Below are 13,214 nucleotides of genomic sequence, written 5' to 3'. Positions count from 1 at the left end.
CGGGGGGCGGGGCCGGCGGAGGGCGGGGCCGGCGGAGGGCGGGGCCCGGAGCCCGGGAGGAGGGCGGAGGAAGGCCGGCGGGGGCCGCAGACCCGACGGGCTCCCAGGAACAGCCGGCCGGGCCGGAACTGCAGCGGCCGCGCGGGAATGGGCCGCCCCGCGACCTAGCGCCGCACCGCACGGGGCCGCTGCCCGGGTCGGGCGGAGCCGGAGCCATGAACGGGGACGCCATCTGCAGCGCGCTGCCCACCATCCCCTACCACAAGCTCGCCGACCTGCACTACCTCAGCCGCGGCGCCTCCGGCACCGTGTCGTCGGCGCGCCACGCGGACTGGCGCGTGCGGGTGGCCGTGAAGCACCTGCACATCCACACGCCGCTGCTCGACAGGTAGGGCGCCGCCGCCGGCCCCCTCGGACGCGGGATGGCCCGGCCGCGCGGGCCCCGGCAGGGCCAGCTCCGGCCGCCCCTTAGTTCCCGGGCTATCCTGGTGCGAGGGAAAAGCTGCCCTGGGTGTGTGTCAGACTTTCCAGCTCGCCTCCCCACTTCCCTGTCTCTCCCCGCCATCCGAGGTGTTTTCTCTCCTTCCAAAAACCTGCAATCACCGCCACCTCTAAGTGCCTGTTTATTGAACCCGACCTGTGTTGGTACAGTGAGTGCATGTGTGTTTTGCTTTATCTTTAGCTGGCTGTTAGCCCACAAGAGCTGCGGAGCTCTTGAAACTGTGCTCTCCGAAATGAAATACGCAGTGAGTGCAAAATACACACCGGGGTTTGAACATTTAGCTCTGAGCAAAAAATAATAATAATAATAATAATATACCCGTGTTTTTATATTGATTAAATGTCAAAATGTTTTTTCCTAGGGTTCTAAGTGTGTCGCACTCCGTGTTTTTATTAAGCAGTGCTGCTCCAGAGCCTGCATATTATGGTCGGGTTTGGTTTGACCTGGTCGGTTTTGTTTTGTTTGTGGCTTATTCCATGCAGTCATGAAGTTCACACATCAAACGCTCCGTCAGCAGTTGTTAGTCGAGCTCTGACTTGGGCACTCCCCAAAGGAAGCGTGCACTGTTTTTGTAACCGTAAATTGAGTGAAAGGCTGTTAATGGTCAAATATTATGGATATAAAAAACTGACTATCTCACATGCTGATATTACTTGAGTGCAGTTGCCACATTTTCAGGAAAAAGGCAATAGCCTTGGTTTCTGTTTCCAAGAAAGCCTTACAACTAAGTGCCGCCGTGGCTCTGTGACTGTATGTGTTAGGCAGTGGGTCTGGTCAGAACTCTTGTGCATTTCCCTTTGATCGGGAATTTAACCAGACCTTCATTCAGTTTTTAGTTCACTCCCTGACATCGGTGTTTGCAACGTTCTCTTTTCCTCCTGGATCTATGATTTCTGAAAACACAGAAATCATAGCGGTCCCATTGGTCAGAGGCAGTTAATGTGGGCACCAGGTCAGAACCAGTGTCAGATAACTAACCCTCTAGCGCCTGAGGCTCTTTTTGCCAGCATGGGCTAGATCACATTGTAGTTTGGAGCGCTAACACTTTTGTGTACCGTGATCCAGATCCAGGAGTGTTCAAGGTGTTGTGCCTGTTTAGACCAGGCATTGTAGTCTGCGGGGCCGTTGGCAAGTGTGTGTAAGAGGTCAACTTTAAAAGGAGGTTGGTTAGGAACTAAGTAAACATATAGTCTGTGCACTGATAGACCACTGAGTATACCAAAGCTAATTGAGTTTTCACTTTGGATTCTGCCTTTCAAGGTTTTAATTTATCTGAGCTTTGTTTGTGCCTTTTGTGGGCCAAAGAATAAAGATGGAGTTGCTTTCCCATATTCACCAACCACTTCATAGTATTGTTTTGCTTAGTTGAGTAGGGAATTATCTTCATAAGACCAACAAAATCTCCTGGCCTTACTGCATCGCATTCTTTTCACTGAGCTTAACATGAGCATAGGCCTAGCACAGTTGACTCTGAGGGTGTCTCATTTTCTCATTTCTAAAACATGAATAATAAACACTGTAGGTATATTTGTTGTGCTCTGGTGTGGATAATGTACCCGTTGTTCTTTAACATGATCTGAAAGGAAAATAAGTTTATGTGACGTTACATGTTATTTTAGTGATTACTCAGTCATCCTCCGTAGCCAGTGAGTGGGCCTTCCATAGCAGTCTTCCTGCCTTAGTGGATTGATGACTCCTACTGGTTGCTTGTTCAAGTACCCTACAGATGGGGTAACTGTTTCCTATTGAAAATTTGAGTTGGGTAATTTTAGTGATACAGTTATTAAGGCTGTATTTTACATTTTCAGTTGTTTTTTTTTTTTTAATCTTTTGATTTAATTTTTCTCCCTCAATCTTGTTGAAATCTAACCTCACAAGCCATCTGACTAAACCAATAGAATAGGAAAAACAGACCTCAGAGTAACAGAGCTACAGTTTGCATCTGACATAAACCCTGTCACTTTGTGTTGTGGTCACCAGAGGATCGTTCATTTTTCTTACTCTGGATGTCCCTGTATGGAAAGCGGAGATAATGAAACCAGCTCTAGAAAGTTGATCCAAGGCTTAGATTGCATATGAAGTGGTAGACAGGAAGGAAGAATGCATCAGACTTGTGTGTGTGGTGTGTGTGTGTGTGTGTGTGTGTGTGTGTGTGTGTGTACATGTGTAAGATGGAGGAGCTGGTTCATGTGCATGATGTGGAGCCCAGGGGTCAGCTTCAGGTGTTGTTCCTCAGGAGCACCATTTTTCTGTGTGAGGTGTGTGTGTGTGTGTGTGTGTGTGTGTGTGTGTGTGTGTGTTGGGAATGTTTTATTGTTGGCTTTTTTTTATGAGTGCTCTTAGAAATCAAACTCAGATTCTCCTGCTTGTATGACAATCTCTTTACCAACTGTGCTGTGTCCCAATCCCTTATTTCATCCTTTGAACCAAGGAAGAAAGAGTATATATATGCGTGTCACCGGAGCTTGCACAGTGTGCCCTCTCTTTGAATGTTTCTCAAGAGCCCAGAATCTTCAGGTTCATCCTGTTAGCTACTACACAGTAACCAGTATCTCTTGAGGCAAATACAGAACTTGAGAAATTGAAGTTTTATTAAATGGACTTCACAGATAGATATAACTGGTTTTCTTACAGTCAAGGTAAGGGACAGAGGGAAACTTTGCTTTATGTTTTCTTGCAACTCCTGAATTTAAAACATAAAATATTTTTGCCTACTCAAAGAATAAATAACTTCTAACTATGGTTGGGTGTGTATTTGTATGTCTCTCTGCGTGTGTTTTAAGCTGGTCTGGTCAGGAATGTCTGTTGCTATTCTTACTTCAACAGTCATTCACCCAGAGCTTGGATTTCTTAAGAGCCAACTAATCATCATCACTTACTCAATAGGCTTCTCCTGGAAGCATTTCTATTTATGTCATCGCTACCAACACCCATGTGTCTGGGGTTAGGGGGAAATGATGGTGGCATCAAGAGCAGTTTTCTTCCATTGTTTCTGTTTGTTTAGTTTACTTCTTTGTTTGTGTCTTTCTTTGCAAGTCCCTTAGAGCACTGTTTTCTTTTTGCTTCCCACTCCTACTTTATAGTTTCAGGTTCCCCTTGCTTTGTATCTAAACCATTATTACACTCTTCAAAACTGTTCCTCTTTCTGTTAATCCCATAGAATGCTGCCAAGATAATTATCTTCAAAATTAATTTTACTGATTTCTCTTTCTCAAACACTTCTGGCTATCAGATGCAGTAGTTCTGCGAGTCTTAGGGTCCCAGCATGTCTTTTTGTCATCCTCCTTCTTTATATGCTGTCACATATCCTAGTTCACATTAAACTGCCACAGCTTTGCTTTCACTTCTTCACTTCACTTGACACAGGACTGTTGGAGGTGTACTGTTAATAAGAGGCATTGTTGTAAGGGTGGCAGCACTAGGAGGGTTGAGGACCTGCTCCAGGCCACTAAGTACATCTGCGATATTTGAATGTTTGATCGTTCATGTTTGGAAAGATTTTACGTGGTATATAACCATAACATCAAGTCATTCTAATCAAGTATGTGCCTATTGTTATAAAATAACTTTAATAACTTAATTAGTTCAAGCTTCAGTCATTCTGACAGGTTGACTTTCGGGGCTTCCTCTAACATTGTCCTGCTCTTTCCTAGCAAAAGCACAGCGATGACCCATGTGCGGTACTTCTACCATTGGTGGGAGTGCAGTGAGAACCATGAGCAGCGCATTTGCCACCAGCAGTTGATACAAGCTATTTTGGCTGTTTCCTAAACAGGCTAGAATCCATGGAGTGGATGTTATCTCTGTTTTCAATGTGATGAAACCAAGGGACACAGAAGTTGAAAACTCACATGAGGCTACATAGCTAATTAGAGTGTGTGTGTTTGGGGGGGGGGAATATATCCTTAGTTAATCTGTGGGACATGGTCATTGTATGTTTTTTATTATCTGAAATAATTATTCTTTTTCTCCTTAGTGAAAGAAACGATATCTTACGAGAAGCTGAAATACTACATAAAGCTAGATTTAGTTACATTCTTCCAATTTTGGGAATTTGCAATGAGCCTGAATTTTTGGGCATAGTTACTGAATACATGCCAAATGGATCATTAAATGAGCTTCTACATAGAGTAAGTACTGCTTGTTCTCATGACTACAATTATTATTTAGTCATCTCAAACTATTTGTAGTATTTTTGTTCTTCAATCACATCACTTTGTAGTATATAAATGAATCAAGTAAGAATATGAAGCACCATGAAAGTGACTAACTTTTTTGCCTTTTGTGGCTTAGTTTGTGTTGCTTCAAAGTACTATGGAGTTGGGCTTGAATTCAAAGGTCCTAAATTATTTTGCATATGTGACTGTGACATTCAGAGTAAATTCAGAGTAGATATGTAAGCAGATATATGTATGTATGTGTTAATATATGTGAATAAATATATATATGCATATTAATAAACAGGTAGGCATGGAAAATAGAAAAGTTCAGTCAGTATACTATATGGTCCATTGTTAAGCCATATTTTATATTAGTAACTATTTAGATTCCAAATTAAGTATTATCATTTAATGGACCATGTAAATTATCCCAAATGACAAGATACATGACATTTTTCTATCTATAATAGTTTGAGCCATTACTGATTTTTTTTTTCAAGGTATGAGTTACTCTGGCTTTTATTTGTGAATCCTATCAATAAATAAACTTGTGGGTCACCATTCTTAAAATACATGTACTATACTTTTTATTTTTGCTTGGTCCTACTCCCTGATTTTTTTCAAGTCTGCATTTTCTTTCAGAAATCTTTTTAGGTCAGCTGCTCCATTTTTATAAGGATTTGGGCTAAGTAGAACTGCATTATACCTGTGAATACCTGTGGCACTCCCACGTTTTAACACATCTCAGTGCTTTCTACACAGGCAAGGGAAAGTGGGCACCACTGCCAGCCACTCATGGAGTGACTTCCTCTTTGTTTCAGAATACACCGCATTCTATTCATGACTTGTGACCATCTGAAACAAAGATGGACTGAAGTAGCTGGTGTCAGTCTGTAAGGTTTGTGTACCTGCCCCAGCCATAAGTTACAAAGATTCTATAAATCACGACTTCTTTTTTGTTGTTTGAGAAGTGAAGTTTAAGCAGGAATTCTAATGTTTTCTTTCCACATCTCTATCGATACGGTGGCACCCAGACTTAGAGCCCACTGGAAATTCTGTAGGCTCTTCTAGGGTCTTGCTAACTCTTAAGTATGACCGTAAAATATAGAGTGGGTGTCAGGCTACTCTTGACTCCATGACACTGCCATTCAGAGGCCACATTGCTTCTTAAACTTCATAGGATTCTGAAAAAGTCCGCTCTTTATACACCAACAAAAGATTCACTTACTTCAAGGCATTGAGCTGTATCTGCTCCCCAGGAGGAGATGCTCCATGTAGTGTTTCATATCTCTTTTGACTTCCTTAGCATACCACCCTAAATTATGAACTGATTGCTCACAATGGTATTTATCTTGATCACTGACCCATGACATCATGAAAGATCATTGAATAAATTGGAAATACACTATTAAAGCAGCCTAAAATATTTTGAAACATCCCCTTACCAATTGGTCACTGAAATTTAAGCAAATTTGTTTTAAAAAAGAATCACAAGGCAGTTTTAGCTCTTCTTTAAAAAGTGACTTCTACACAGTATTTTGGAAAATGAACCCATGCGTACAATCCCTGATGAGCCATTGCACCTTTTCCACAGTGTCTGATCTTTCTGAGTGTGCACATTCTCCTGAGAAACTGCATTAGCTTATTTATTTAGAAAACAATGATTTTAAAGAAACTCAGATGGACTCAAAATGGCCTGTGATTCCACAAGCAGAAAACTCTCAAAGGTTCTTATAAGAGGTAAATTGTACAATTAAAAGTCCGAGGTCTAGATCAGAAAGGTGGCTCAGCAGGTACAGGCACTTGCCAACAGCAGTACAAGCCTGATGACCCCAAAGCTCATGTAAAGGAAAGAATTGACTTCACAGGGTTGTCCTCTGCTTCCACGCTCACCCTCTAGAACATGTATCTTCCTCATACTGTGTGTACATGTGCGCACACACACAAACTATAATAACAAATGTTTTCAGATTTGAGATATTAACACTTCAAATAAATGCGCACTCCCAATTTTAACTGATGTAGAGATTATAATACTATTGTAGTTTTAAATTAATATAAAAAGTTAAAGTTTTAAATGAATGGTTTCACATGTCAGAAGCAGTTTTGTTTTCTGTATGTGCATGTGTTTATGGGTGTAAGCTATTTGATGAAGCCATTGAACTGAGTGGAGGATGGGAATGTAAACACATATGTCTGACTGCATCCGCACAGAAGTAATTGAGAGCTGTTTATGCTAAAGACCGAGGCAGTGATCTCATGCAGTTGCATGGCTAATACCACTGCTACAGTTATACGCATCTCTAAAAACTAAAGAAAGTAAAATATGAGAATATTAAACAGTATCAACTAATACTACATTATGAAATTGAGGGTATGTCTTATCTTAGTTTATAATCTGTTTCCTCGTGGAATTCTTAATTTTTAAGAGTTAAATTATGGTAGTAATTTTTATTTTGTTTCCTTCACCCATATGAAGAAGATTGAATATCCTGATATTGCGTGGCCATTGAGATTCCGCGTTCTGCATGAAATAGCTCTTGGTGTAAATTACCTGCATAATATGAACCCCCCTCTACTGCATCATGACTTAAAGACTCAGAATATCTTGTTGGATAATGAATTTCATGTTAAGGTAACTATTTGGGATGGGAGGCTTCTCCAGATCTTTGTTCTGTTTTAAAATTTATTTATTTTTTTATTAATTACAGTTTATTAATTTTGTATCCCAACTGTAGCCCCCTCCCTCATCCCCTCCCAATCCCACTTTCCCTCCCTCTTCTCCCATAGTCCACTCCCCCCCTCCCCGAGTTCACTGATAGGGCAGGTCCTCCTTCCCTTCCATCTGACCCTAGCCTATCAGGTCTCATCAGAACTGGCTGCATTGTCTTCCTCTGGGGCTGGTAAGGCTAGCCGCCCCTCAGGAGGTACTGATAAAAGAGCAGGCCACTGAGTTCATGTCAGAGACAGTGCCTGTTCCCATTACTAGGAAACCCACTTGGACACTGAGCTGCCATGGGCTACATCTATGCAGGGGTTCTAGGTTATCTCCATGAATGGTCCTTGGTTGGAGTGTCAGTCTCAGAAAGAATCTCTTTGCCCAATTTTTTTTTTCTCTCCTTGTGGAGCTCCTGTCCCCTCCAGGTCTTTCTATCTCCCCCTTCTTTCATAAGATTTCCTTTCACTCTGCCCAAAGTTTGGCTATGAGCCTCAGCATCTGCTCTGATACCCTGCAGGGTAGAGCCTTTCAGAGGCCCTCTGTAGTAGGCTCCTGTCCTATTACTTGTTTTCTCCCTCTTCTGATCTATCTTCTTTGCCTTTCTGAATGGGGATTGATCATCTTACATAGGGTCCTCCTTCTTGATTAGTTTCTTTGGGTGTACAGATTTTAGTATGATTATCCTATATTATATGTCTAATATCCACTTATAAATGAGTATATACCATGTGTATCTTTCTGCTTCTGGGATACCTCACTCAGGAAGATCTTTTCTAGCGCAGTAGGCAGTGTGTCAGTCTCATAATCTTTGTTCTTAATAATTCTGAAGAAACTTTTTAGCCGTGTCTTAATTCTGTCAGTACCACCTCCCCGTGGATTGGGGCTTGAAAACCTGACTGGGCAGGTGAAGGAATGAAGAGTCTCAGGCTGTAAAGGTCCAGGAGGAGGGAGCTGTAGTTCCTACTTTTTGGACACAGTGCCAACATTTGCAGTGGGACAGGGCAAGGCGTTGTCATTCCTAAGGGTCTGAGGACTTAGGTCCTTGACATGGCCACACCTCTGGGTCCGCAATATTCGTCCATTCAGATCCATTCAGGTCTTCCTTGGCTCTCTATATGCCAGCCTCTTTCTAGAAATGATTCGTTTATCCTTTGTTGTTTGTTTGTATAAGGCAGAATCTCACTTTGTATCCCTGGCTGGCCTGGAACTCACATAAATTCTCCTGCCTCTGCCTTCCAGGTGCTGGGTTTAAAGGTGTACACCACCACACCAGGCTGAAGGCTCAGTTATCTTTAAACATTAGAGATAGAATTTGGTACAAAAGAGCAATCCACTGTTTCTTAGATTAAAATTGTCAAAAAAAATAGTTTTACCTTTTTTATTTCACCTACTTCAGTTATTTTGAAGTTAGTGTAGAGTCGTAGGAGGTTATAAGGAGGCTACAAAGTAGTTCCATGCTCCCTTTACTCAGTTCCCCTGCAGAGTTAGAGTACAGCTTCCAGAGCACAAACTGGGCAGGAGTTGGAAATTTTCACCCTTTTCATGTGCTTCCTTGCCCTCTCTGCCCTTTTCAATGAAAAGCTTCTTGCATAATCCTATTTTCTATTTGAGTTTTTCATTGTTAACCACTCGATTTTCTTAACTTAGTTTTTAACCATTCAGTTTTAAGAACCCTGCATGTAATTTAAATGACCCCTTCATTCATCAGATAATAATTTTCAGATATTTCTTTCAAATACTTCTTCACAGCTTGTGTTGTCATCCATGTGTTTGTGTTGAATGGTGGAAAATACATGTGTATGCACATGTGTGTGTGTGTGTGTGTGTGTTATCATTGGCTATCCTAGCTGGCTAGTAACAGAGATCCTCCTGCCTCCAGTTCCTGAGTGCTTTGTTTACAGGTGCACCCTGCCACACCTGGTTTTTTTATGTGGTCTGAAACATTAGGCTCAGATTATGTTTGCCCAGCAGTACTTTACCACTGAGCCATTTCCTAGGCCTATTTTTATCCTTTTAGCAAAGCCTGTCACCAAGAAAAATTTTAACTTTGATAAGTCCAGTTTACCACTTTTTTTCCCTTATTCATCATGCTTTTGCTATCACTTGCAAGCACTGCGCTTTCAACTCTAGGTACTGATGATCTTCCTCTGTGTTGTCTTCTACAGTGATTTTTTTTATCTTTTTTTATTTTTTATTAATTACAGTTTATTCACTTTGTATCCCCCCATAAGCCCCTCTCTTCTCCCCTCCCAGCCCTACCCTCCCTCCCCCTTCTTCTCGCTTACCCCTCCCAAGTCCACTGATAGGGGAGTTCCTCTTCTCCTTCCTTCTGATCTTAGTCTATCAGATCCCATGCAGCCATTCCTGTGTTGCCTTCTAATCGTAAGGTTTTCTTACTATTGTGCTTTTATGCTGAAACCTCATTTCTTGAATTTGTTTTTGTGTGAAGGCAAGGTAAACTGTAACCCTGTATAGAATAGGAGAACTCAATTAAGCAGTAACTACGGAGTAATTAATATTAAATGCAACTCATTTTTATATACCTGTTTCCATAGCATACATAAAAGGTGATTTTAAATATTAAAACTGTTAAAGAAACACTTATTCCTCTATTACTTAACAGAGAAGTTGTAACAGTGGAAAAATTTAACACAGAGCATGAGAAAAGTTAAATTTAAAATATTTACTGAATATTTTTTCTTAAAATAAAATGATAGTTTGGGAAGAGAAAGAAAGGTCAAGCTACCAAGGCACAGCGGTGCATTCCTGTAATCCCGCACTCAGGGAGGCAAAGGTAGGCGGATCTCTGTGAGTTCGAAGACAGCCTGGGCCTTGGGAGTCCAGGACAGCCAAAGCTACACAGAGAAAACCTGACTCGAAAAAACAAAACAAAACAAAATAACAAAAAAGGTCAAGCTTGTGCTCTAGCATTCCTGACATGGACAGAGGGACTGACATAGGTGTCCCGTCATTTCTGCAAGACCTTGTGGTGAGCTGGCACTGAGTCCTTGCAACAGTCCCCCTTCCCAGAGTAGCTACTCCATAGTAGAGCACACAACACCTTTATGTGAGTAACTGACACTTTCCTAAATGACCAAACTCCCTTCCCTGTTGTTTTCATCCTTTAGTCCTACCTCATGTTTTATTGATAATTTAATAAAATTCTTCTTCAATACAAATCCATTCTAGCATTTGGATAGCGACAGTCCCACTTCTTCTCACATTTCCGGGGAGATCTCCCTTTTCTCTGCTAAATAGCTTTCCCGTCCTCAGTCAGCTCCTTGTTACATGATTTTTAACCTCTGGTGCTATTTGATTGCCTGCCTTAGCTCTAATTTCAAATGCTGATCCTTAGAGTAGCTGACCAAAATGCATCTAGCAAAATCTGATGCATGCGGGGCTGGATCAAAGTGTGATGTTGTGCTTCGAAACACTTAATAAAACTTAAAGAAACACTTGGGGGATACAGCAGGTGGGTGACGAGTTCAGGGCCAGCCTAAGTTACATAGTGAGTTTGAGGCCAATCTGACGGCTGAGACCCTATCACAAGAAAACAGAAAAGGGGGGTTAGTAATTTACCAGTTGCAATGGGCAGTCATGCTCCTCAAATTAGACTAGAGGCCCCGAGAAGTTTCTTTTTGATGTTTGTGTTGTTATTCTTGTCATTTTTCATGTATTATTGTTTAAATAACTCTCCTTATCCTGTACTTTTAAGAATTCCTTTTGTCCGGTATCAGATCTGACCTTGCTGTGTGGGAGTAAGACTTCAGCCTCCCTTAAGAACAGAGCACTCTGCCCAAAGGTTGGCCATAAGTCTCCGTATCTACATTGACAGTCTGCAGGGCAGAGCTTTTCAGAGGTCCTCTGTATCAAGCTCCTGACTTGTTCCCTCTTTTCTCCTTCTTCTGATGTCTATCATCTTTGCCTTTCTGGGTAGGAATTGAGCATTTTAGCAAGAGTACAGGGAATCTTAGGAAAGAAGTGGGAAACAATAAGATCTGGAGAAGACAGGAACTCCACAAGGAGAGCAACAGAACCAAAAAATCTGAGCACAGGGGTCTTTCCTGAGACTGCTATTCCAACCAAGGACTATGCATGGAGATAACCTAAGACCCCTGCACAGATGTAGCCCATGGCAGTTCAGTATCCAAGAGGGTTCCATTGTGATAGGAACAGGGACTGTCTCTGACATGAACTGATTGGCCTGCTCTTTAATTACCTTCCCCTGAGGGGGAAGCAGCATTACCAGGCCACAGAAGAGGACAATGCAGCCACTCCTGATGAGACCTAATTGACTTGGATCAGAAGGAAGGAACAGAAGTTCTCCCCTATCAGTGGACTTGGGGAGGGGCATGCATGCAGAGGGTGGAGGAAGGGAGGCATTGGGACGGGAGGAGGGAGGGAACCAGGGGGTGGGGGGATACAAAGTGAGTAAAGTGTAATTAATAAAGAAAAAAAATTGAAAAAAAAAAAAGAACAGAGCAGTGCAATGTAGCCCTAAGAAACTCCGTTTGTGTTGAAATGCCAGTCCTCATGTTAATTCGTACTTTCAGGAAATTGCTATTCTGTTTCTTGGAGATATTCTTCTGGGTACCATTATACTTTCTTCTTAAGATGCCTAAAGGGGTGCTTGCTTCACTGCTTTCCCAAGTGTCTCCAGGGCTTATGTCATCAGGAACAGTCATTCTTTCCATCATACCCCACCTAGTTCCTCTCTGTATTCTATACGTTATTCTTCTCCATAGTAGTTTTCACCAACTGACACACACACACACACACATACATAATAAAAAAAAAAAAAAACAAAAAACAAAACAAAACACAACTGTATTTCTTTTTTTTGTGAAAGGGTCTTATGCAGCCCAGACCAGGCAGACTGTAAGTTTCATGAAGAAAACAGTTTAGCCTGGATTGTTAACCACCACATGCATAACACCATATAGAAACATTCCATAATTAAGTGAGCAAATGAATTTCAGATCTTCTCCATCTAATAAATATACCTGCCCAGTTAATAGTCAAACATGGTGTTATAAAAGTAAGACAAAATTTCTCATCGATACAAACTTTTAAGTTGGTGGTATGGTAGCAATACTATCAAAATTATTTAACTTCTTTTATTGTTTGTGGAGCAACTCTGGTATGCAGAATGTAAAACTGAGCACTGGTCTTTGTAATTTGTTGTCCTGAATTCTTGCTGGTTTCTATACTTTCTGATTACTCTTAAAGTTTCCTTTTTGATAACTTAAAGCACCCCTTTACAAATTCTTACAAAGGTTTTTTTGACCTGGGTTAAAGTATTGTCTCCTAATGTTGCAGAATCAACATTTTTTTTTTCCTTTTTAAAACTCAGACTGACATTACTTTTTACATTTTTTGTTCTGAGTTTATAATTTATACATGTAAATGGAATGCAGTATGCTGATTCAGTACATGCTTACATTAGCAATAGTAACTATCTCATGTGACAGACGCTCTTCTGAATAATTTCTTAGAAGGACTAGTTGGAATTACCTCAACACATTTCCCTAGGGTACGTTATCCCCAGATACAGGTAAATAATGTAGAGCACAGAGAAATTAAACAGTCTTCTCAGGGTCACACAACCAAGTAAGTGATAGAATTGGGCTACAAAGTGAAATAATCTCAACTCTAGAGTCCAGTGTTTATAACTGAAGCTTCCTTGCCTTTAGAACTGGCTTTCCAGGGTTTGACAGCATGTCTCCCCTTGATCATTTCTAGTTTGTTTTCTCTTGAGCTTATAGAAAATATAGATGAAAGGTTTGTGTGTTCTTGTTTTGATGGGCTGGGGGCTGAAATGTTTATCTCATTT

The 13,214-nt window shown here is 41.3% G+C and overlaps 1 protein-coding gene across 2 annotated transcripts in view; it reads left to right on the top strand.

Annotated features, from left to right (window-relative positions):
- Positions 1-80: 80 nt before the first annotated feature.
- The window catches only part of Ripk2 (receptor interacting serine/threonine kinase 2), a 38,636-nt gene continuing 25,502 nt past the window's right edge, over positions 81-13,214 (top strand). The window contains exons 1-3 of one of the 2 annotated variants that reach the window (XM_055603532.1): positions 81-388; positions 4,479-4,632; positions 7,142-7,297. In XM_055603532.1, coding sequence (XP_055459507.1) covers positions 216-388; positions 4,479-4,632; positions 7,142-7,297 — 483 coding nt within the window. In that variant the 5' untranslated portion in view covers positions 81-215. Of the gene's footprint in view, positions 389-4,478; positions 4,633-5,483; positions 5,561-7,141; positions 7,298-13,214 lie in introns of those variants that run through there. The other variant, XM_055603533.1, reaches the window with a different exon arrangement.

The sequence above is a fragment of the Psammomys obesus genome, unplaced genomic scaffold, assembly GCF_907164565.1.
Source record: "Psammomys obesus unplaced genomic scaffold, mPsaObe1.curated_primary_1811, whole genome shotgun sequence".
Classification (NCBI taxonomy): domain Eukaryota; kingdom Metazoa; phylum Chordata; class Mammalia; order Rodentia; family Muridae; genus Psammomys; species Psammomys obesus.
The sequence above is the reverse complement of the archived record's forward strand: the minus strand, read 5'-3'. Positions and strand labels throughout refer to the sequence as shown.